The following is a 25,299-nucleotide window of genomic DNA, read 5'->3' as shown; positions in this document are numbered from 1 at the left end:
TGTAGGAGCCAGGCCCCTGGCTACTTACAGCAGCAGAAGTCAGCAGGTAGGAGATGACATGTTAGAATTGTTCAGATAGACCCCAGGCCTGGAAGATCTGCCGGACACAGCGTTGAGAGCAAGAGGGAGAACTGTTTAAAAATCTAAAAGACTATTTCCCTTTATCATCTCTGCTGCTGGCTACCATTCCAGCCATTTCCCAAACATGAAACTGGCCCCATGCAGGGCAGTGGACAGAATAGGATGAGAGCGCATCACTGCCATCGTCAGTATTCAGATGCAATAGTCAGCCTCCACAGACGCGGAGGAATGCATTGTTTTCTGGGAGAGAAATGGAAATAAAATTACTGGGTTGGAAGGAAGCTCTGGGAGGCCACTTGCTTCAGGTCATCAAATCCATTCAAAGCCTGGGGTTCCTGTAGATGTTTAAAAATTCTACACACTGGGCTTCCCTGGTGGCGCAGTGGTTGAGAGTCCGCCTGCCGATGCAGGGGACACGGGTTCGTGCCCCGGTCCGGGAAGATCCCACATGCCGCGGAGCGGCTGGGCCCGTGAGCCACAACTACTGAGCCTGCGCGTCCGGAGCCTGTGCTCCACAACGGGAGAGGCCACAACAGTGAGAGGCCCGTGTACCGCAAAAAAAAAAAAAAAAATTCTACACACTTTCAAGTCAAAACAGGAGATGGGGCATCTCTGGGGCTGGTTATTCTGGCCACTGGAACAAGCAAACCACCTCCAAACCTCAGGGGCTTCGCTGAGATTTTAGTAAAAACCAATTGTGGATGTTCACGGTTGGCAGGTAGCCTTCCTTGTGGTCACTTGGGGACCTCGGCTCCTTCCACATGTGGCTCCTCCACCTTTAATAGGTGACTTGCAAGGTCCCTGTGCAGTGGGAGAGAGAGGATGGAGAAAGCAGACTGGCTTTTCAACCACCTCAGCCCTGGGGGACACGCCTCCCCTAGGCTCCCATACACGGTGAGAATGAGTCTTAAGGCCACACCTCCCGTGGGGAAGCCAGACTTGCGGGTGCCCAGGAGGCTGTGGTGCCCAGGCTGCAGCCTTTGCCGTAGAGTCTGCAGGAACCAGTGCTGACACTGGCAGAGGTTGGCCCCATCTTTCCCATGAGCAGTGCCGTGTTTAGGTTTGTTTCGTCAGGGACGGTTATGGGCCCAAGGAGAGCATCACATGATCCTCTGGTCCACCTGGGCACCAAAATAGAAGCTGGAATTCAATGAAAGAGACTGAGATTTGTCACTTCTCAGCATATGCATGTCTACTCCCACCGTGAGGATCCTTTCTTGATCAAAGCCCTAAGGTTTACACCAAGAATCTTGAAGAGGTGGTGAAATCTACGAACATCGTAACTCACCAGGCCCCCAGCCACCAGCTGCAGGCGCAGATTGACATAGGAGGGTCGTCTGATGGTTCTGAGTTTCTTTTTGTGCCCAGACGCAAGTGAACCGGGATCTGTGTTTGTCTTTCCCTTGCTTTAAACCACGCAGCGTCTCCAAGAGCACTGAATGGCATGATGGCCTGGAATTTCTGGGCTCCAGACTCGCCTGTGGTGGCAGCATCCTGGCCCCTAAGGTCACCCCTGCCCAGTCCTTGCTGACCATCAGTAACGACCGGGTCATCCACTTTGCCCCCGAGTCCCTGGACCCTGATGCTCCATCCTGTCCCTTTCCGGAATCACAGCTTATTATCAGTCCAGTTACTAGTCCAGCATTTAAAACATTAGTTGACGTTCTCAGCAGTTGATGCAAAAAGAAAAGGCTTGTATGGAATTATTGGAAGGGTTCTGAGGAGCCCCCAGCCTTGAAAGGTCTCCTTGTCTTAATGTCTTTCGAGGGGGCCGGGAGGTGGACTCGCTTTCCGTCTACATTTACCTTCCAGTTATTCTTCCCGCTCTTTTTTCTTTACGGATCCTGGGAAGCTGAGCGTGTGTTCTTCCATCAGGGTGGCCTCCTGTGCGAACCAGCTCATAGGGGAAGGAAACTGGTTACACCCCTCATCTCAGCTGCAGGAGGAGGGAGTGGAAAGGGAATGGAAACCTTCCTGCACCTGGACGATGCCTCCTGGTGACCCCATCACCACCAAGGCCAGTGTGTTTGGTGATGTCCTTCCTGTGGGCACCAGCCAGAGGCCCTCCTGCTGTCACTGCTCAGGACACAGCTCATTTGCAGCCACTCTCGTGGTCAGCAAGTAATCGCTAACTCGGGTTTTCCCAGCATTTACTATGAGCCACCATCGTGATGACAAGTTTTACGTACATCACCTCGTCTCCTCCTCAGCACGTCTGTCAAATAGGGTGCTGTTATCACCTGCCCTTCATGGTTGAGGAAACCAAAGCCCAGAGATGAGCATATCGCAGCTGCCATGTGGCCGAGCTGGACGTGAGCCTAGCGCTTCAAAGCCAGCCCTGCCCTTTCGTGATATCACAGTCCACAGCAGTCACGATACTAGCTTGTGGGAAGCGTGGAGCCAGCGGGCCCCGCAGTTCCCGCAGTGACTCTCAGGGTCCTCGATGCCCGCTTCCTCCCGTCTGCAGAAGGGGGCCCCGCCCTCCCCTTACCAGCTCTCCCCACCGCCCTTGGCTCTGCCTTGGCCTCAGATCCTGGTCTGGGGCACCGGGATGGATGGCTTCTTGGGTGGTGCTTCTCAAACTCTGTCTGGACTTGGACATGTCCACTGATGCCCACTTTGGCGGTTCACCCTTGGGATCCAAGCTTTGGAACTTGAGTGAGGGGTTCTCACGTTTCTATCCTCAGTGACAAGGGAGAGTGGGGCTCCCTCTGGCCCCCACTGGGGAAGAAAGAAGAGGTAGCTAAGCAGCCGGGTTCTCCCCAAGGCATGTCTCAGGCAGACTGTGTCCTAAGGAATGGGATGGGAGGTCCTTATTAGCCGATGGCCAGTGGGTAGATGGGCTGTTTCATCTGGTGGCGCTATGAAGGGCTCATCCGTCCTGGCCTCTCATTAGTTCTAGTCCAAAACTGCAGGCAACCCCGAAGCCACAGTCCCCTTCTGCAGATTTCTGGGAGAGGTAATTGTCAAGGTCTTTTAGTTAACCCTGACCAAGTCAGTTTCAGTGAGGGAACTCGGGCGCTAGAGAAAGCGATCACAACCTTCGAGGGCCTTTTGAACCGTGGCGGCGGGATACTCCTTGAAGCATGCGGCCATTCCAGTCTCCTTCCAGATCACTGTACACAATCTCAGAGTTCTGGCCATTTGGGGTTAAAGACAGAATTGAATCTAAGTTAAAGAAGATGTGGTATACATCTACAATAGAGTACTACTTGGCCATAAAAAAAAAGAATAAAATCATGCCATTTGCAGCAACATGGATGGACCTAGAGAGTATCATACTAAGTGAAGTAAGTCAGACAGAGAAAGACAAATACCATATGATGTCACTTATATGTGGAATCTGAAATATGATACAAATGAACTTATTTTCAAAACAGAAACAGACTCACAAACCTAGAAAACAAACTTATGTTAAGCAAATGGGAAAGGGGGTGGGGGAGGGATCAATTAGGAGTATGGGATTAGCAGATACCAACTACTCTGTATAAAATAGATAAACAAAGACATACTCTATAGCACAGGGAACTATATTCAATATCCTGTAAAAAACCGTAATGGAAATAATACGAAAAAGAATATATACATACATATATACATACATATACATTTTGCTGTACACCAGAAACTAACACAACATTGTAAATCAGCTATACTTCAACAAAAACTAAAAATTAAAAAAAAAAAGAACTGAATCGAATTCACTTTCCTCTGTGGTTGAGCATCGTTCATCCACAATGGCGCCCTTCCAGCTCCTCTTTCATCCTAGGCAAAATGCAGACTGAATGAGAGTAGAGCATGGTTGCATATGTGGGGAGATGAATGCAGTGTTATCACCCCCCCTTCTGGCTGCTTCCACCCCAAGGTTCTAGAGCGGTCCTCAACACTTTCCTGGAATTCCAGTTTTAAACTCTGAGGAAAGAACAAAGGCTATGAGTAGGATTCATGTCTCAGTTATCTTTGCATCCCTGGCAGCATTTAGCTCTGAGCTCTGGTCTTAGTGAACACGTACGCAGCATTGAATTGAATGACTAAACGAAGTGAAAGGCATCAGGCTGGGTGTTGGGGATGCAAAGATGGGTAAAATGCTTGATATCTCCTTAGTCGGAGCTGCCTTTTCAAGAAGGGATAGTCCAAAGGAAGGAGTCTGTAAACAGGGCAGAGACAGCAGCCAGCGAAAGCCAACGTGGGGCCGTCTAAGGATAGGGAAAGAGAGGTGGGCAAGGGGGGGGGGAAAGACGGGGCCAAGCTGACCCAAAAGCGCCGGATTAAGGCTGCTTTGAGCTGTTCTTCTAACATAGAAGCCCAGCCCTCTCTGACCATGTCATACTAGCAGGCTGGATAGTAAGACCGGCGAAAACTTTAAATCAGTGAGCATAAACCTGATTTATTTGTTCCCACCCCCTCCCCTTATTATTCCTTTACGTGCATAAGCAACAGCAACTAACATCAAAAGAAAAGGAGAAAAAGCCCTCCCAACACCCTTTTCATGCTCCGTCAATCAAGCTGCTCTCAGTATGCGTTTCTTTTCTCCCCTGAATCACGTGGACTTTGCCAAGCTTCGTTTTAATTCCTCATCTTGCATTAAGAGAAATGACCTGTGGGGAGGCGGAATCCCGCGGGAAGCAGAGAATGGAGGAGGGCTGGCTGCGCCTCAAAGAAATCTATGTGGTCAACGTTTGTGTACATCTTTATGAAGATGTCCTTGCGGCACCTGTGAACATATAGCAGTTTTAAGAAATGGGGGGGTTGAGGAAGATGGCGGAAGAGTAAGACGCGGAGATCACCTTCCTCCCCACAGATACATCAGAAATACATTTACACGTGGAACAACTCCTACAGAACACCTACTGAACGCTGGCAGAAGACCTCAGACCTCCCAAGAGCCGTGTGGATGAAAGGCTCTTGGTGCTCCAGCCAGGAGTCAGGGCTGTGCCTCTGAGGTGGGAAAGCCAAGTTCAGGACACGGGTCCACAGGAGACCTCCCAGCTCCACGTAATATGAAACGGCGAAAATCTCCCAGAGATCTCCATCTCAACACCAAGACCCAGCTCCACTCAACGACCAGCAAGCTACAGTGCTGGACACCCTATGCCAAACAACTAGCAAGACAAGAACACAGCCCCACCCATTAGCAGAGAGGCTGCCTAAAATCATAATAAGGCCTCAGACACCCCAAAGCACACCACCAGACATGGACCTGCCCACCAGAAAGACAAGAGCCAGCCTCATTCACCAGAACACAGGCACTAGTCCCCTCCACCAGGAAGCCTACATAGCCCACTGAACCAACCTTAGCCACAGGGGGCAGACGCCAAAAACAACGGGAACTAGGAACCTGCAGCCTGCAAAAAGGAGACCCCAAACACAGTAAGATAAGCAAAATGAGAAGACAGAGAAACACACAGCAGGTGAAGGAGCAAGGTAAAAACCCACCAGACCTAACAAATGAAGAGGAAATAGTCAGTCTACCTGAAAAAGAGTTCAGAGTAATGATAGCAAAGATGATCCAAAATCTTGGAAATAGAATAGAGAAAATGCAAGAGAAATGACTTGCATCGACTGGCAGTAGAATCCAGGTATTTAGGGGTTCTCGCCGCTGTGGTGTTTAAATTGAGGTATGTTTTGAGGTCCATATTGGTAAATCCTATTACTGAGAAACAGTAATAAATAAAGGAGAGTTTGAAATTGAATTTTTGGAAAAGGACTTGAGGAGGAAAGCCATTATGTGCCCATCCAGCGTAGTGGAGAAACTGCGCACGTAGACTGGGAAACGCCAGCGCACTGTCCCCAGGATGGCAGAGGGGAGCGCTGAGGGGCTGGTGTGAGTCCTCGCCTCTGGGAAGCGGGTTACCAGGGAGTCCCGAAACGGATTGGGAGGACGGAAGTAACAAATAAAATACTCTCTTAGCCAGCGATCTGTGTTGTCTTGAACAGATTTTGCCAGCCGACAAAAGGCTAAAATTTGCCTGCCCTTAGATTACCGAATGGGGTTATTTACATAATTTCTGCACTAAGCATTCCTTCAGTGTTGCTTTTAACATTGTAAATGGGTTTAAGTGGTTTCCAAAGTGACTTCACATCTGATCCCAGGAAGAATTCCTGTCTCTGGGGAGGCAACATCGAGAGACCCGCTCCAGAGCATTAGGGCTTCCCTCCCTAAGAGAGAGGATGGGAGGGGTCCCCAGGACAGGGCTTCCAGGTTCTCTGGGGTCAGATACTAGCTCAGGCCTTGAAAGGAGCACATGCAAGTAAGGACCCTGGAGGTGAAGGTCGGGGGCTCCCTTTCTGTGCAGGGATGGATTATAGGGGCTGCAGGGGCCTGTGTGGCCCTAGAACACTTCGTGATCCAGAACACCAGGATGTGGTCACAGGAACCACATTGGTTTATTTACCTCTGTGTCCTTTGACTCCCCTCCCCCACTTTTTTTAGGGGTAAACTTTTTTCTCTCCTATATTTCAAATCTACATGACAAAATCTAGAGAAACATATGTTGTCTTCTCTCCTGAGAGATGTCAGTGAAATCTCCTGTTACTTCAGGTATCTGTCCCTTTGAGTTGGGAAGAAAGCTTGCTAAAAACAGACTGGAGGCCTTCACAGAGAAGCCTGCCGCTTTCTGGCTGGCTGACCTGTCAACTGTCTGCAATTCTCCCATTGGAGTCCGGAGCTTCCTCATTCTCACGTGGAGAAAAGCCAAACATAACTTGTGAAAAGCAGCATCGTGAAAGACATCAGAGTAGGACACTGCATCGTTTCCAGGTAGCCTGGGGGGTGCAGGGCTGCCTTGCTAGGTTTGGCTGAGACACCGGGATGGAGAGCCTGGGGCACCTCGGGGGAGAGGGAGAAAGTGACTTGTTTAATGTCATACAGCTGGTCTTTGGAGGACGTTGAACAAGAATATTGGCCTCTGCTGCGGTTCATTCCTCTGCACCTCACAGCCCTCTCCACACCAGCTCTATACAGAGCCCGGGGGACAGACTGCCCATAAGGAATGATTTGAAAGGTCTTGCACACTGACATCCAGAAAGATGATGAAGACTGAGGCAAGAGAAAGAGAAATGACACTGGAAGGCAACTTCATTTTCACCCTAAGGCCTCAGCTCATGATAAAAAGACAAACAACCCATTTAAAAAGTGGGCAGGGGATCTGAACAGACATTCCTCCAAAGACAGACAAATGACCAGTAAGCACATGAAAAGATACTCAACATCATTAGCCATGAGGGAAATGCAAATCAAAACCATAATGCGATACTACTTCACACCCACTAGGATGGATATAATCAAAAAGATGGACAAGAACAAGGGTTAGCGGGGATGGGGAGAATTTAGAACCCTCATTACACTGCTGGTGGGAATGTAAAATGGTGCAGCCGCTTTGGAGAAGTCTAGCAATTCATCAAAGGTTAAACATAGAGTTACCCTATGACCCAGCAATTCCACTCCTAGGGTATGTACCCAAAGGAAATGATAACGTATATCCAGATAAAAACTTACATATGAATGTTCACAGCAGGGTTATTTGTAATAGCCAAAATGGAAACAACCCAAGTGTCCATCAACTGACACATGTGTAAACAAAATGTAGGACACCCATACACTGGAATCGTATTCTACTATAAAAAGGAACGCAATAATGATATTTGTTACAACATGGGTAAAGCTTGAAAACATGATGCTAAGTGAAAGAAGTCAACCATCTGAGATCCTCACCAAGCTCTGCTTTGCTTTTTCCAGTCCTCCGGAGCCTCCCCAAACTGGAATCCATCCCTTGAATCTTCTTTTCCCCATCTCTCTGTGTATTTATTTATTCATCTGTTTTTGTCACAGCTTTGTTGAGATAGTCACATACTACTATCGCTTGCATTTAATGTGTACAACTCAATGGTTTTTAGTATATTCAGGAGTTGTGCAGTATTCACCACTATCGATATGAGAACATGTTCATCACCCTAAAAAGAAACCCATACCCGCTAGCAGTCACTCTATTCCTCTGACCCCACCCTCAGCCTTAGGCAACCATCAACTTACTTTCTGTCTCTATGGATTTTCTTTTACTGGACATTTCATATAAATGGAATCAAATAACATACAGTCCTTTGTGACCGGCCTCTTTCACTTACGTAAGTTGTCAGGGTTCATTCGGGCTGTAGCGTGTGTCTGTATTTTGTTTTTATTGCTAAATAATATCGTATGGATATATCATACTTTGTTTATCAGTTGATGAACCTTTGCCTAATCCTAGATCATGAACTTTACTCTTCCGTTTTCTTCTAAGTGTTCCATAGTTTTGGCTCTTACATTTAGGTTTTTGATCTGTTTTGAGTTAATTTTTGTATATGTTGTGAGGTAGTGGTCCAAATTCATTGTTTTGCATGTTGCCCCAGAAGTTGAAGTCCTCCAAATTTGTTCTCTTCAAGGTTATTTTGGGTCCCTTGTATTTCTATATGAAATTTAGGATCAGTTAATTTCTGCAAAGAAGCCTTTGGGGTTTTGATAAGAATTGTGTTGAATTTTAAATCAATTTGGGAAGTATTGCTAACATAACAGTATTAAATCTTCTAATCTGTGAACATGAGATGTCTTTCTGTTCATTCTCAGAATCCTGAAACTGTCTAGGGCCGCGTACCCATGGAACTCTGTGGGTTTGTATGTTGCCCACTCCTGGAAATTCAGCCACCTTCTTTTACCCTGTAAGGTCTCTTGCCTCTATTCCCCCATAGGCCTTTTGCCATATTTTGCTTCCCTGACTTGGCTTCCTTCCACTGCCAACAGCTGAGTCTGCCCCAGTTCATGGGGGCATCTAGTTGTCAGGTCACAAATCAAACTAGTCTGGATCACCTGCTGTCTACCAATCTCATAGCTCACATTCTCCTCCTTGAAGAAACAGGCAAGGTGAAGATTCTTGGTTATGAGGAGAATTTTCCATCTGTATTATTTCCTTGTGGTGCAGCCAGAGTTGGGAAATAGAAACAGATGATCACACACACACACACAAATTTGCCACTACATTCAATCAATAAAGGCCCAGGGGAGGTGGGCAAACACTCGAGAGGGTCCCAGTATCCTCGAGGAGGGAGTTTGGGAAACTGAAGGTAGAAAGGCTTGAAGTGACCTAGGTTGGGATGAGTATACGTGGTCTGTGCTGACCTGAGTTAGCTCACCGGCACACTCTCATTTAGAGAGTATACAGGACTGTCTCATGGGTCCCTGAAACCTCTCTGTGTCTTCTTCCTCTTCTCCTCACCAGTACCAGTAATTCATTTTCACAAATCAGTCCTTCCTGACCACCAGAAATGCTTTGATTGTCCTGCTTGGGACTGAGAGAAGCTGGGTGGTCCTGTTTTCCTCTGGGAACAGGGCCTTTTGAGCCTGGAAGCCTGCCATGCTCCTGCAAGAGGATGGCAAGTTGTCACTTCCTTGGGCTTTTGCATCCCTTAGAAGCAATTAATATTTCAGCCTTCCACTTAAATATTCTAGCAACAAGTGCAACCTGCACATGATGGCATTGGGGTGGATGGTTCCAGAAGGCCCGGCGTCTGTGCTCTTAGGACTCCAAAACACAGCATATTAGCAAATGGAGAATTAAACCGTTGTACACTTTGTGCTGATACGAATAAAGATACTCTGTTTTTTTAGTTTGAATTTGCCATTATAGCTCCGTAGGGCCCAGCTTCAGCCAGATGGGAAATAAAACCTTCACAGGTGACAATTGTGCACCACTGAGAACTTAAGAAAACCCATGCGTCACCAGGAGCACATCACACGTATTGGCGTTTCTTAGGAAGAGCTGCATTTTAATATCCTGAGCTGCTGTATCTGTGAAAAGCTCCCCGAAACCATCTTTTCTACCAGTTTTAGTCAGGTGAGGTTAGGCTATGCTGCAGTAACAAACCAACCCCGAAAGCTCAGTGGCTTTATATGTGAAAACACATTTCTCACTCAGGCTGTCTCCTGAACCATTGCTTTCGGGCCTGGGGGAGGGAGCAGTGGCCTCTGGGAATTTCTCTGTCAGGCTGATGAAGTCCCTGCCCCCCTCCCCAGGTGTGGCTGTGCGGGGGCAGCATGGAGGTCCTGCCTTGCTCACGGGTGGCCCACATCGAGCGGAAGAAGAAGCCGTACAACAGCAACATCGGCTTCTACACCAAGAGGAACGCTCTCCGGGTTGCCGAGGTCTGGATGGACGATTACAAGTCTCATGTGTACATAGCGTGGAATCTGCCACTGGAGGTAGGACCGAATAGCCCTCCCCCATCACCCTAGAGCACTGACATTATGTTTGATGGGTCACTGATCCCTTTACTAAGCCAATGGTTCCTCCCCAGAAAGAGGCTCACCCTTGCAAAATTATAAGTGTACTCTGAGGTGGCTTACAGACCTCCAGGTTTTAGAACCCCTGCTTTACATGGGGATCAGCACCACGGAAATCTCTAGATCCATTTACAGAGATGAGCGGGGTCTCACCGTGTTAATTCTGGTCTCATATTAATCTTGACACCCTGCTTCTGAATGTACACCGTGTCCAGAAGATCCTTGCCCAACGTTTCTGGCACCAGACCCTGCCGTCTGCTCTCACAGTGTGCCCTCCCGTGGAGCTCCAGCTGCCCCGTGACGTATGTCCCTGCTGTATGCTGGATCCCTGTTTACATGGCTCTTCGGTTCTCTTCCATATTCTACCCAGAATATAATCTTGGAAAATCCCCATGTTACTACAGCCCCACAGGAGTATTGCATGGCAGTTGTGCTCTGGCTTGGTTGGGATCCCAGCCCTGCCATTTACGGTTATGACATCCTGAACAAATCTGCTTATCATCTCTGTATCTTAGGTTCCTCAGCTATAAAATGGGGAAAATAGCAGGTCCTCCTTCCTAGGTTGATTGTGAGAACTAAATCAGAAGTACTTACTCTAAGTACTAAGTACTAAAGTACTAAAACTAAGTACATGTGATGTACTTAAAGCACAGGATATGGAATGTTGGCAAGCATTTCTATCCTCCAGAGCACAGCGGGGTGACCTATACCCTCAGCCACAGTTGGGTTTATCTGTTCAGCCAGAGCACCTGTAGGTGTCCGAGCTGTGGCATTGTTCCCACTGAGAAGTGGCAGCCCCTGCGTTTCAGGAGGCTGGAGCCCAGGACAGCAGAGATGCAGTTGAATATGTGCGGGTTTGTGGATAAAGAGGCTGAAAGTGAAGCATTTTTATATCATTGTTGTTACAATTATTGAAATCATGTTCTAAAGCACTGAAAACCCCCTTATGGCCATGCAGCACTTTATAGCTGTTAAACTAGAAATGATTTTCCACATTATTATATAAAAATAGGCAACCTTTGTTGAGCTCCTTACACTCTCCCAGGTTCTCGCTAAGTTTCTTATTTGCAATATTTCATTTAGCCCTCATAACAACCTCATGACAGAAGAACTGCCTGCCCTGGTATTCTCATCTGTAAACCAGAGATTGTTAACCCTGGTCTCACAGGGCTCCTGGAAGGATAAAAATGAGGCTTAAAACAGAGCATAACAAATAGTAAGTGCTCAATAAATGCTAGCTTGATATGAACCCACTGTGATGTCCATTTTACAGATGAGTAAACTGCAGCCCTGGCAAGTTAAATTGACTTGCTTAAGGTCCTACACCCAGCACATGGCAGGGCAAGGATGTGAACTGGCATCTTCGCTCAACTCTGCCCACAGCCCTGTGACATCAGTGGAACAGACACTGTCATTTTTCTTGTTTGCAGATGAGAGTTGTGATCTAGGATGGGCGTGTGACTTGGGGTCCGAAGAAGTGAGGGCTGCCAACCCTATTTCAGTGCTTCTCCATCGTTACAAACCACCTCGGTCCCTAATGCCAGTGTTCCCTACCAGGCTTTTCATAAATGACCATCCTCTTTAATCACGCTAAGGATATTAAAACAAAGAGTTAAATATCACTGCCCAGGTTTGCCTTTGGATATTAATGTTTGACATTTAAAGGGACTTTTCTTTAAAAAAAAAATCACTGTTTAGCTGCTGAAGAAGAAATCTTAATGAAATCATTTAAACATTTCTCCTGCTCCAAGATGATGCTTGGCTGTCCGCCGTGGAGGAGAGCGTATCCTGTCTGCACTGGGTCACAGCCATCCTGTGGCTGACTCTGGAATCGTATTTCAGCTACTTTATTTTCCCCTGTCAGCACACAGCAGCACATTACAGGTTCACTTCTGTAAAAGCAGAGTGAATTATTCATTAGAGCATCATTACAAGCTTTGCAGTGGAAAATTATTTTCACATCTGCATATAATGAACTTCGCAAAGAGCCAGCAAAGGGGGGAAATTACGCGTGTACGGAAAAGAAAGATGGGAGGAGGTTATAGATGTTTATTTTCTCATCTTAATCAAATAATTCCTCTAATAATTGGGTCCTGAGAGTCACTGAAGAAAGGGCAGAGATGGAGATGGGGCCTAGGTTGTCAATATCAGTGTGTCGCGGGATCCCTTTCATGATGGTAAGGTCGGCTGACTTTGGGGGTTGCGTGCTGTGCTCGGGGGACAGTATTGTCTAGCTCGGGGCTAGATGATTAAGTAGGGGCTTCGGATTTCTCTCTGACGGTTTCCCCAAAGGTGACGCTGCCTGTCCTCCACTCTGGCCAGCGCCCCCTGGTCACTAATGCCCTTTGCTTACTTTCAGAATCCAGGAATTGACATAGGCGATGTCTCCGAAAGAAAAGCCTTAAGGAAAAGTTTAAAGTGTAAGAATTTCCAGTGGTACCTGGACCACGTCTACCCAGAAATGAGAAGATACAATAACACCATTGCCTACGGGGAGGTAATTAAGACCACGCATGCTCTCGGCCTGGATGGCTGTGCGGTGGGCTGTGGATTACTTTGCTGGGGGAAAACAGGGAACAGAGTCTTTCGCTCATTCATTCATTCAATGATTAGTTTTTGGAGGTGCAGGCTTTGACAGCAAGGCTCTCACCGGCTGGTGGGGGGATACATGTAATCAGTGGGGGCGTGGGCGGTATGGAGTGTGGAGTGGACCATGAGTTCTGTTTAGGACATTCTGAGGTCCCCTGGGACCTGTAGGACATTCTGTGGAGTGTGGAGTGGACCATGAGTTCTGTTTAGGACATTCTGAGGTCCCCTGGGACCTGTACCAGGGACATTGAGCAGGAAGTTGGGTGTAAAGAGAGGCGGGGACTGGACCTGTCTGTCCATTGCCCAGTGCCGTAGGCCAGAGCCACTTAACTGCCAAAGAAAGGGTACGGCTGCTCTTCTCAGATTTTCTATGAAGTCACCTTTCTGAATATTGAAACAGATTGACTTTTCTCTTATTACAAATGCCATAAACCTGCATTTTAGAAAAGTTTGAAAATAGCGATAATAGCAATGAACGCTTACAATGCGCCGGTACTGTTCTAAGTGCTTTTCACATATGTGTTCAGTCACCCTCACTTTACTAGGCAGTAGTGTTATTTCCATTTTATTGATAGGAACGCTGAGAGTTACAGACATGAAATACGTTATCTAAGGTCTCACAGCTTGTAAGTCATGGAGCCAGGATTAGACGTAAGCGTTCTAATTCCAAAGATAAAGTACATTTGGTTGTGTGGTCTGCTTTACTGTGTGTGTGTGTATTTCTTTTTACTAAAAATATAGTTTTTATATACATACATATACTTTTTATATACACCTGTCTATGGATATAGATATGGGTATAGATGTATATAGATATTTGAAACTAAAACCAGGCTGTCCACAATGCCTAATAATTTGAAATGTTACTAATAATAGAGAATATTTTCCTGTGTTAAGCCTTTTTCTGCAACATTATTAATGGCTGTATAAAATGGTACCTTTTGTGTATGCTGTGTTTTGCTTGAAAACATAGACATTTCTGTTGTTTCCTTTTTTTAAAAAAATATTCTAAGCAGCACTGCTGAGAACATGCGTGTGTATAAGCACTTGGGCATCTTCCCTGTTACGTCCCTGTGTGTTTGGATGAGGAATCGGCGGCACAGATTCTGGTCAGGGCTCAGGGAGCCCGGTGCTCTGGACCCACCAGAGATAGCCCACTACTTCTGGCATTTGGATTTCTTCCCAGGGCTCCCTGGAACTCCCCGTGACAATCAGGCTGAAGCTAGGAAGACTGTCATGGACTTAGAGTGTTTCCTTTTTCTGCAACTGTGAAGTTCTCTGTTTTATGCGAGAAGCCTTTTGTAGGGAGTACATCAGCCCCAGGTTAAATCATCAAGGTGCAGGCGGAGTGTCCCTGTGGGGCTGGAGTCTGGATGGGGAGCTTGCTTCTTGCAGGGGCAGTGAGTGTAGTGGTTAAGGACTCGTGAAGATTCTGGACCCAGCCTGCTGGGTTCAAGTCCGAGTGGCTCCTTTCGGCGTCTGTCCCCTCATCTGTAAAATGGGGAAGTGAAAGTACCTACTGCGTGGGGTTGTTGGGAAGATGAAACAAGCCGCCATATATAGAGTTCTCAGACCAGTACCTGGTACGTCCTACTACTTATTAATAGGTCCACATGTTTCTCTTTGTTTTTGGTTTTCGAAGATCAACTATAAAGGAGGCATCGAAAAATAGTGGGCAGTAAATGGATTATTTGTAAGACAATTGGGTAAATTGCCCAGCTCTTTGGAAAAGAGAACAACTTAGATTTTTACAGCATATCATATCCCCCAGTATATTTCAGAAGGACTATAGCATTAAATGAAAGAAAAGAAGCCATGATCGAACCATCTGGAAATAGATATGAATCTGAACTCTGGGGACGGGCTCTCTAAGAGTGAAAGCTGTGGAAGAAAATGCAAAGAAAAACGATATTTGATATGAGCTCATAAATATTAAAATAATCTATATATCAACTGAATGGAGAAATAATATTCCAAGCTGGAAATCTGTATGTCATAAATACTATAGATGAGTGGATAATACCATTAATGTATAATGAATTCTGTGAACTGATTTAAATAAAAATTTTGATTTAAATAAGAAAATAAAACATCCCCAAAGAAAAATAGACAAAGTACAAGAGAACATACAAGTGGATGAAATTTTTATATTTATTTCATAATCAAAGAAATTAAAATTTAAAATACACTGAGGTAGCTTTTTTCCTTCTACCAAATGAACAAAGGTTCAATTTTGGACTATATGTTGGTACTTTGCCAGCGAGATCTTAGCAATATGAAAAAGCACAGGTCCTCTGGTGAGAGTGCAAATTGAAACAAGCTTTTTAAAAAGCGGTTTGAATCACCTGTATTAAAAGGCTTAATGATAGTCATACTTTCCTCTCCACTCTTATCCCAAGCAAATAATCTGAAATGAGGACAAAGATTTGCGAGTAAAATTGTTCACCTCGGGGATTTATTTTTTCCTTGATCAAAAATTTGAATTTAACTTGAAGGTTAGTTAAATATACTATATGAATAGTTTGCAGTAGTTTGCAGCCAGTTCAAAACGTGTATACAAAAGTTTAATGATGTGAGAAAAATATTGATAATATAAGACTTAAGAGGAAAAAGTCAGGATTATAAAAGTAGATTAGCTACCATTTTGGATCGGAAGTAAGCAAGAGAATAGTATTGGGAGGTGAAACTTCTACGTAGCGGGACAGACAGTTCTTATGCGGAACTGTTTATCATGTTTTCCCAAGTGTCACTAATGTTTATGTGATGATTTTATAAATGAAGAAAAATACCTTTGCAAAGAGAAAGAATAAAAATGAGAAAATGCCAGAAGTCCAGGGCACAGTTCCCCAGGCTGTGGACTGCACAACTCCAGGGCCTGCCCTTCACATGAAGCACAGTGTAAATGACAGCTGTGGAGCTGAAGGGTGGAGTGGCCTTGGAGATAACATAGAGATCATAATCTGATTTTTGGAAGGGGGAAGCCTTTTGTTTTTGCAAATTTTCCTATCTTTTTAAAGTAATAAATTCAATACATACGTTACATAGAAAACAAAAAGATAAAACTTACGTCAAATTCCAATTCCCGGGACTTCCCCCGTGGCGCAGTGGTTAAGAATCCACCTGCCAATGAAGGGGACACGGGTTCGAGCCCTGGTGTGGGAAGATCCCACATGCCACGGAGCAACTAAGCCTGTGCGCCACAACTATTGACCCTGCACTCTAGAGCCCACGAACCACAACTGCTGAGCCCGTGTGCCACAACTACTGAAGCCTGCGAGCCTAGAGCCCATGCTCCGCAACAAGAGAAGCCACCGCAATGGGAAGTCTGCGCACAGCAACGAAGACCCAAGGCAGCCAAAAATAAATAAATTAATTAATTATTTTTAAAAAAATCTCAATTCCCAGCTATGATCGATGTTAACATGTTAGGGCATTGGTTTCTCTTACTCCTTCTCTGCTTGCTGAGCTCACCATATACTGAAATATATTTCAGGTGGACTCTAGTATTAAATGGAAAAAACCAAACTGAATCAAATTCGGTTTGGTAACAAAATCTAGCATTATTTAGACAACTCTGTTTTTAACACTCCTGTGGGTTCTTTTCACCACACCCAGACCCCAGAGCAGTGGGAAAAAGAGGAAGGCAGAGTGAATATCACACTATATGAGTACTTTCTAGCCTTTGTTTTTCGTGTACAATTCTGTTTGGGAGTTTTTCCCCAGGCCAGTGAGTATTTCTGGTTTTAATGCTCCTTGTTCTTTCTTCATTTTTTAGCTAGCTTGTTTGGGGGCTTTTAAAAAGCTTTCTCATCATGTGCACTGTATATGCCCTGTTCTTATAATTACATTTTGGTAACCTCTAATTTATTTTTTAAATGAATCTCTGAGCCTCCAGGATGAAGGGTCAAGTGGCATGTGATACAAGAACTTTTACCGACCTCTTCATCGGTTGATGTGAATTTTCAGTCTTTTGTTAACATTATGTGGAATGTTAAAACTCAAACATTATTATACTTTATTTACACTTTATACCTTCTTGAAGAATAACTTTTTAGTCAAATGCAGTTCCGTGACAGAATTTACCATTATTCAGACAATTGTATTTTAATGCTCACTGCTACTAGTTCTTTTTGCCACACCAGACCCCAGCACAGAGGCAAAGGGAGACAGACACCTCTGAGCAGGTGTCAGCCCCTGGTGTTTCTGCCTCACCCTACAAGCAGTGTTGGGGCCTACACCCACCTAGATAATAAGTCTTTCTTCCTTGAGTTGTACATTTTTATTCTGCTCTATTAGCTGGAATGTCTTAAATTAATTTTTAAAGAAAGATATGCAGGGAGGGGTAAAGTAGGAGTTGGGGATTTGCAGATACTAACTACTACATATAGAGTAAGCAACAAGGTCCTACTGTATAACATGGAGAACTATGTTCAATATCTTGTAATAAACTATAAAGGGAAAGAATATGAAAAAGAATATATATATAAATACATATAGAGAAGATACACACACACACGCGCACACACACACATATATAACTGAATCACTTTGCTGTACGCCAGAAACTAACACAACATTGTAAATTAACTATACTTCAATAAAAAGAAAAAATTTTTTAAATATTTGCAATACTTTATGTCCTGACTCTTACATGTGTAAGATACTGCCTTTCCAATGCAAAAGCACTTCAGTGTGTACAGAAACATTAGCCACCAACTCTTCTGTTCCAAGTTCTGTGCTCGGCTCATACTGAAAAGCCTTTGCTCCCTAGTTCACTTTTGCTCGTCTTTTCTTTTTCTTTTAGCATTATTTATATGAAATATGACACACATACAATATGCATAAACGAAACATGTGCAACATAATAATATAAAGCAAAAATCCGTGTAGCCGTCCCCTGGGTGGAAAACAGAACATTGCCAGCATCTCTTCCACTTATCCTCTTTAACGTTTAGCTCAGGTGTCATCTCCCCTTAGTCTCTGAAGCCCTCAGATGGAGTGAAGGCAGGCTCCTTGCTGCCCTGGCATAATTCAGTCATTGTACTAGCTCTTCCTGTGTCTGTCTCTCTCTTCAGACCATGCTTCAGAGCAGGGACTCTTTTTTTTTTATCTTTGTGCTCGTTCCACTTAGCACAGTACCAGGCCCTCAATAAATATTTATTAAGTTACTGAAAGAGAGATGTGCTTGCATAAACATTAGAAACACAATTTAAAAGCCTGGCTTTCTGAAATCATTATATGGAACACATATGCCACAAAAACATTAATATCCTTAATATGTAAAGAGCTCTTACAAATCTATAATGAAACCACTTGAGATCCCAATGGGAAAGTACATAGGTAATTCTCAAAAAGGGAATAATTGCTAAACATGAAGCATTCCAATTTACTATTCAGTATAAATTTATAAAAACAGGATATCTTTTGTCTGCTCTCAAACAGTAATATTTTTTATTAATTTTTATCACCTCTAATTTTTATTTTACACTTAGTTTAAATGCTTTGTTAGACTTCAGTAGACATTTTTACCATATTGCTCTTATGTATACATAAAAAGAAAAATAAAACCAAAATACATTGGTAAAGGTATTTCTAAAATTTCATCACTTTCAAAAATCTAACTCTTCTGAATTACTTTTTGACTCAGAAGTTGTCTGGGCTTTTCCATGTAATTAATCTTTGCACCATCGAAAGCACTGGCAACAAGCATTTCCTTAAAGCATCCATAAAAGAACTAAAGTCATAGTGCTGGTCTCCTAAGCTAGCTTTGCAATTCTTTAAAGATAGCTCTCTTTGGACCAACTTTGGGAATGTTGTTTAATAGGTCTGATTCATCACTTCTCTCTACATCCCTGTTTATGGACTTTTGGAACCTTGGGTTTAAAAAGAATGCTACAGGGCTTCCCTGGTGGCTCAGTGGTTGAGAGTCCGCCTGCTGATGCAGGGGACGCAGGTTCGTGCCCCGGTCCGGGAGGATCCCACATGCTGCGGAGCAGTTGGGCCCGTGAGCCATGGCCGCTGAGCCTGCGCGTCCGGAGCCTGTGCTCTGTGACAGGAGAGGCCACAACAGTGAGAGGCCCGCGTACCGCAAATAAATAAATAAATAAATAAAAAGAATGCTACAGGGAAGGAAGGAAGGAGGGGAGAAAGGAAGGAAGGAAGGAAGGAAGAAAGAAAAGAAAGAAAGAAAAAAGAAAAGAAAGAAAGAAGGAAAGAAAAGGGAAAGAAAGAGAGAGAAAGAAAGAAAAAGAGAATCTATCCTAGGTATTTCAAACATGGGATTTAATATAAGGAATTGGTTTCCAAGAGAAAAGAGGTTATAGATATCAGAAGCTGCTTTTCCTCTGGCTTGAAACTTGTAGCTTCCAAAAAACAAAAACGCTCCCCCATTGATTTTTTTCCCCAAGCTGATGTTCTTTTTCTTTCTCTCTGTCCAGCTTTGAGATATAATTGACATATAACATTGTATAAGTTTAAGCTGTACAACTTGTTGATTTGATGCACTTATGTATTGCAAAATGATGACCACCATAGCATTAGCTAACATGCCACATAATTACCATTTCTTTTTTGTGGTGAGAACATTTAAGATCTGCTCACTTAGCAACTGTCAAGTATGTTGCTATCAGTATTGTCAGTTGTAATTACCATGCTGTACATAGATGCCCAGAACTTACTCATCTTATAACTAGAAGTTTGTACACTTTGATCAACACAATACTTTTAAATGGTGAAACTCAAGACTGGTTAAGTATTTACATACCTTCTGGATAGGAATATCAGTTAGTCCAAAGCTTCCAGAAAGCAGTTGGGCAGCATGTTTTAAGAACATTAAGGTCTCCACACCCTTTGATAGCGTAGGCTCTGTTCTAGGAGTATATTCTTAAGGAAACCTGAAACGTGAACAAAGCTTTATCCTTTGTTGCTCATTACAGCCAAAATGGAACAAAATTAAATTGTCCAAAATTGGGGAAAAAATTGAGTAAGAGGATTGTGAACCATTGTTACTTTCCTTTGTATTTTCCAAAGCATCTCAATGAGATGGTGTTACTTTTTAAATCTTTTTTAAAAAGTTATTAAAAGTCTGCTCAGTTGTCTGAACCCAGACACAACTTGGGTGCGCAAAAGCAGATTGCCCCGTGCCTCTCTCCTTGATTTATCCCTGGTTAGTTTGGTTTCCATGGAGAATATAATCCGGAGGAGGCTCAGATGTATGGGGTAGAGCAACAATGTTGCCATTTTCCCACTGGTTGAGATTTCAGGTGGTGGGTGGGATGGACACCAATATAGAATCACAGTGGGCCTGGAGATCCAAATTAGGTAAGTTCTTACATCCAAATTAGGTAAGAACTTACAGGTAAGTTCTTAGGTAAGTTTTTTCCTCCGCAGATTCATTCCGAACACTTAGAATGGTACCTGGTCCAGTGTATGCATTCAGTAAATATTTTTTGAATATATAAAGGAATGTTGCTTGAGCTTTTCCTGACGGCAACATTTTTTTTTTCTCTTTTGATTACTATTTTTCATGCCTCTATGCCAGTAATGACCTGAAAAGCTGACCCAGGGTTCCCAGGGTTGTGGAAACCAGTGCTGGTACCGGGGTCCACTTGGATAACCAATGTGTAGTCAATGTTCCTATGTCCAAAGGTTCTCTGAGATCTTCCTTTGTGCTGGGCATGTGGGAGCTATGTGCATGTGTGTGTGTCACAGGCAGAGGGCCAGTACCCACACCACCCACTGGAGGACTTTGTTGCTAAAGTGATCACCTCACAGACTGAAGCTTCGGCCCTTACTTGGGGGCGGGCGTGTGGGTCTCATGGCCTTTGCATCAAGACGTCAGAACCAAGCCACAGTGGAGCAGTGGATGGGGAGTAGCAGCTCCACCAGATGAGCTCTGACGGGTCACATTTTGCCTCTTCCTGCAGCTTCGCAACAGCAAGGCAAAAGACGTCTGCTTGGACCAGGGGCCGCTGGAGAACCACACAGCAATACTGTACCCGTGCCATGGCTGGGGACCCCAGGTAGGAGCCCGTCTCGGATCAGGAAGGGAGTAAGTTCACCGGACCTACAGGGGATTTGAAGGACTTCTGGGAACTCCTGTCCTCTACTTTGGTAATTGTTACCTGTTCTGAGCAGCCGAGAGGCTTTCTGGTGGTTTCTCTATAGAGACCGGGGAAAAGATTCACAAGTGGTAGCATCAGCACAGATATTAAGAGGATCAATGGGCACATTTCCTACTGAAAGGAGACGGCATACAATTTGTGTCATTTGCTAATAGGCAAACGGATGCCACGTGTACATATGTTTAATTATAACCAAATATGCCTGTTTACAACTTCAAAGAGTTAGCAGCTTCCCTCATGAGAATCTGATTGATATCTCTGTTCTGAAAGGCCATCACCAGTTTGGTGGTAAGCATGGCCTGGTCTGTAAGTGCTGGTACAAGTGCCAAGCACTGATTGAGAAGGAGAAATGTGCTTGCAGTAATATTTCAAAGAACACACGTGTCTTCTGGTCTCCCAGGAGATAGCAAAGATCACCAAAAAGGGCAAAACAATCAACCAACAGAGTAAAAATAGAGCCTGGTAAATGAGTTTCCTTTGACAGCTTTGTGCTAGCCCTCAGTGTGTGTGTGTGTGTGTGTGTGTGTGTGTGTGTGTGTGCGCGCGCGTGCGCGCGCGCGCGCGTATATGGGTGTGTGCACCAAGAGCTTAGCAGAAATCCTCTAGAACCAGGAGAAAATATATCCAAAAATGTCATTAGACTTGACATGCATCGAAGTTTGAACCAATTTTATGTCAACCAATAGTAATAAAAGGCAAGCTACAAACTGGGAAAACATATTCAATCCCATAGGAGCACAAGATGGTTGGTTCTAAGCCAGACTTACAATCTCTGTTTGTTCATCTATAAAAGGAAGACAGTGGACAGAATGCCCCGTAAGCTCCCTTCATCTCTCTCATGTTTTATGGACACACACCTTACGTGCCAAGTTCATGTTCATCGGTCATACACACAGACTCTCGCGTGCATTTATGGCTCGTGGTTCTCTCCGCTCAGAGCACTTTTGCTTTCCCATTAAGCCAGCATCTGGAAAGAGAAGAGCTGTATTTCCTTTCCTATCACCGCAGGTAGTTCTCAGAATCCAGACCCTCCGCTCCCTTCAGTGTGTGACGTGTCCTCTGAAAGTGGACAAGTAACGCCAGGCTGAATTTGCTCCTTTTCTCCTTGCGGTCACTCTAGGAGGCAAGCAGGCAGCATGGGGAAACTGAGGCACAGAGGAGCAAGTGCCTGTGAACAGGCTCTTTTGGGTTGTGCTGGAGCAGGCTCTCCAGCACAACCCAAGCATTTTAAGTTCAAATCCAGTCCATTTAATTGCAGAAAATTTCCTGAGCCCTACCACTGCCTAAAAGTGCCCGCAGGGAGTAGAAGAACGACCAGGAAGCCCAGACCTGCTTCCTTCCATGGAGAAACAGAGCTTTAACATCAAAGGCAAGAGGCACTGAAGAGCCCAGTGTCTTCATCCATTCATTTCTTCCTTCCCTCACAGATGGGTCTTGAGCACCTACTGCAGTCACTGGTGACGACTGTGTTTGGCGGTTGATAACATACAGCCCCTGCTCTCAAGCGGTTTAGACTGGAGGAGGAAAGACCAGGAAACCTACAGTGTAGAAGATGTGACAAGAGTGAGATAGCCTGGAGTGCTGGGTGCTAAGAGGCAGAGGTGGCCCAGTTTGACCAGGGTTTAGAATGCAAGAGGGAGGGATGTGCTGAGAGATGAGGCAGAAGAGAGATGGAGAGGAGGCTCTCCAAGGCCTCATAAGACATGTTCCAAGGCACTGGGTCTCACACGTCAGTGTGCAGCAGAATCATCTGGAAGGCTTATGACAGCACCAGCTCCTGGGCCCCATCCTCAGAGTTTCTGAGTCGGGGGGTGTGGGGGGCGCTGAGATATTGCATTTCTAACAAGTTCCCAGTGATGCGAGGATGCTGTCCTGGAGAGTTTGAGACTTGACCCTGAGGGCACTGGGGAGCCCTTGAAGGTTCATCTGCTGCTGCGGTGGGGGGCAGTGTGGTAATGATATGTTTATTTATTTATTTATTTATTTATTTATTTTTTGCGGTATGCGGGCTTCTCACTGTTGTGGCCTCTCCCGTTGCGGAGCACAGGCTCCGGATGCGCAGGCTCAGCGGCCATGGCTCACGGGCCCAGCCGCTCCGCGGCATGTGGGATCTTCCCGGACCGGGGCACGAACCCGCGTCCCCTGCATCGGCAGGCAGACTCTCAACTACTCTGCCACCAGGGAAGCCCTAATGATATGTTTAGATCAGGCACAGCCAGTCCCGGAGGAGTTCAGAGAGGGATGGACGCTCTGGAGCTGTCCTGACCTTCAGTCCCTACTGACTCTCCAGTTCTTCCCTGCCAGGGTCTGGAGGAGTAAAGTACCCTAAAAGTCTTGGTGGCCGGGGAAATGGAGGTGGGGAGTTGTGGCCTGAAGGGGATGGTTGTGTCAGCCATTTAAGAGGCTGCGTCTTGGGAGAGGTCAGATGACAAGCCAGTTATCCACCCCCACGAGTCTCGGGCGGGATGGCTGGGAGAGGAGATGGTGATGTGGTGGTACTGGGCCAGGAGGGCAGCTGGAGCCTGGACACGGAGCCTTGGAGATGCCCACTTCTGGGCCACCATGCTGTACGTGAGCATCATTTTGGGAAATGCCAGGAGTAGCTTTTAGAACGCTGAACTCCCAGGTTTCCTCATCCGACCTTCTGAAGAGGTCCCATCTGAACTGAGTGCTTATTAACTGTGAGGTAACAGACACTATCACATGCAGGGATTTGCGTAGTCAAAAACCAGCTCTGAAGCCAACTTCTGTGAATGAGAAAAGGAGTAAAGATGGTCCAGTAAATGCCTCCCAGAGACCTGAGGGCTTCCTCCCATGGCTCGAAGCAGTGCCTTTTCACCTGGGTGTCTCGGGGGAAGGTTCTCCAAGCCACCTGGGTGTTTCAGGGGAAGGTTCTCCAAGCCACTCAGGAAGGATTTGGCTGAACCTGAGGGCCACGGCATGAAGGCGGCTGCATCTGCCTTTCACAGCCCTGCGGCCACCTCCTCCCAGGGCCCCCTGCCCTCCCCATGTACCCTGACTGCTCAGAACCCCGGTCTGACACCCTTGTGATGCCCACATCTCCAAACGGTCTGGGGCAGTTCCCTGAGAACTTGACCTTCCAACCCCTTCTGTCCAGAGCCTTTACTCGTGTTGCATCCCCTCCCTCAAGGTCCCACCTGGTCACCTGCTAAACCCATCCAGCTGGAATGCCCAGGTAGCCTACCTCCCAGACAGCACAGGTGAAATGTTAGGAGAGTCTTTGCCCTGGTGACTACCTGCCTACTCCCTGCCAGGACAGGAGCCGGGCACCAAGTTCTCCTCTCCTGCTGGGAGCTGGGGGCCTTCACAGCCCAGTACAGGGGGCTTTGTTGGGAAATATCTAGAATTCATCGCTCACCCATTCCACCTGCATGCAGAACTTTTCCAAATGAATTCTCCTTCCGTTTAGTTGATGATGGAATGGCAAACCAGATCAGGCTGCTCTTTGCTCCCTACCACCCCAACTCTGGGATGAATTCCTGTAAGTGGGGACCATGGTCGTTTTCCAGCAGCTGATTTTTTGAAAGTAGACCTAATGTTTCGTTTTGGTTTTTTTCTCTTCCACCACATGTTCTGAATTAGAGTGCATCCTTGGTACTGCTCTCCAGCTGCCAGGCTGCCCTTCCTCACGCTCACCAAGGTTTCCTCCCCCTCCTGCCCAAACCCGCTCCCCCTAGGCCAGGAGTGTTGCCCCACCAGTCACGTGCCTTGGCATCTTTTTAAACCACTTCATAAAGTGCTGTTGGGCAAACAAACTGAATCAAAGCTCCCGTAACAAGGCAACTCCCAGAAGAAGGAATTGGTGTTCCACGGACGTTGTTAGTTTAATTAATGGACTCTGTGTTGTAATTTATTATCAAACAGCAATTAAACAGAGATAAAATAGGCACTGAGGAGGGTAACTTCCTGCCTTGCAACATGTGTTTGTCAACAAGATGGAAACGGTTCCCAGCCACTCAGAGAGCCTGCTCCATCACGAGCGAGTGACCAGCCTTGCTCTTGTCTGGTTACTAATTTGCATCAGACAAACAGCCGTTTCTTTTCTGAGCCAGTGTTTTATTTAAATTTCTTTTTCTTTAACCTGGCTGTCTTTTTATCTTACAATTATTTTAAAATAAATTTTATATCACAAACATAAAAGAAACAGACGTCAAGGGCACAGTGGCGGCCTTC

The 25,299-nt window shown here is 45.5% G+C and overlaps 1 protein-coding gene across 1 annotated transcript in view; it reads left to right on the top strand.

Annotated features, from left to right (window-relative positions):
* The window catches only part of GALNT17 (polypeptide N-acetylgalactosaminyltransferase 17), a 447,370-nt gene that overhangs the window by 407,102 nt on the left and 14,969 nt on the right, over positions 1-25,299 (top strand). Inside the window, exons 7-9 of the mRNA XM_060122908.1 lie at positions 10,127-10,312; positions 12,753-12,890; positions 20,908-21,003. Coding sequence (XP_059978891.1) covers positions 10,127-10,312; positions 12,753-12,890; positions 20,908-21,003 — 420 coding nt within the window. The remainder of the gene's footprint in view (positions 1-10,126; positions 10,313-12,752; positions 12,891-20,907; positions 21,004-25,299) is intronic.

The sequence above is a fragment of the Lagenorhynchus albirostris genome, chromosome 15 (genome assembly GCF_949774975.1).
Source record: "Lagenorhynchus albirostris chromosome 15, mLagAlb1.1, whole genome shotgun sequence".
In the NCBI taxonomy this organism is placed as follows: Eukaryota; Metazoa; Chordata; class Mammalia; order Artiodactyla; family Delphinidae; genus Lagenorhynchus; species Lagenorhynchus albirostris.
The sequence above is the reverse complement of the archived record's forward strand: the minus strand, read 5'-3'. Positions and strand labels throughout refer to the sequence as shown.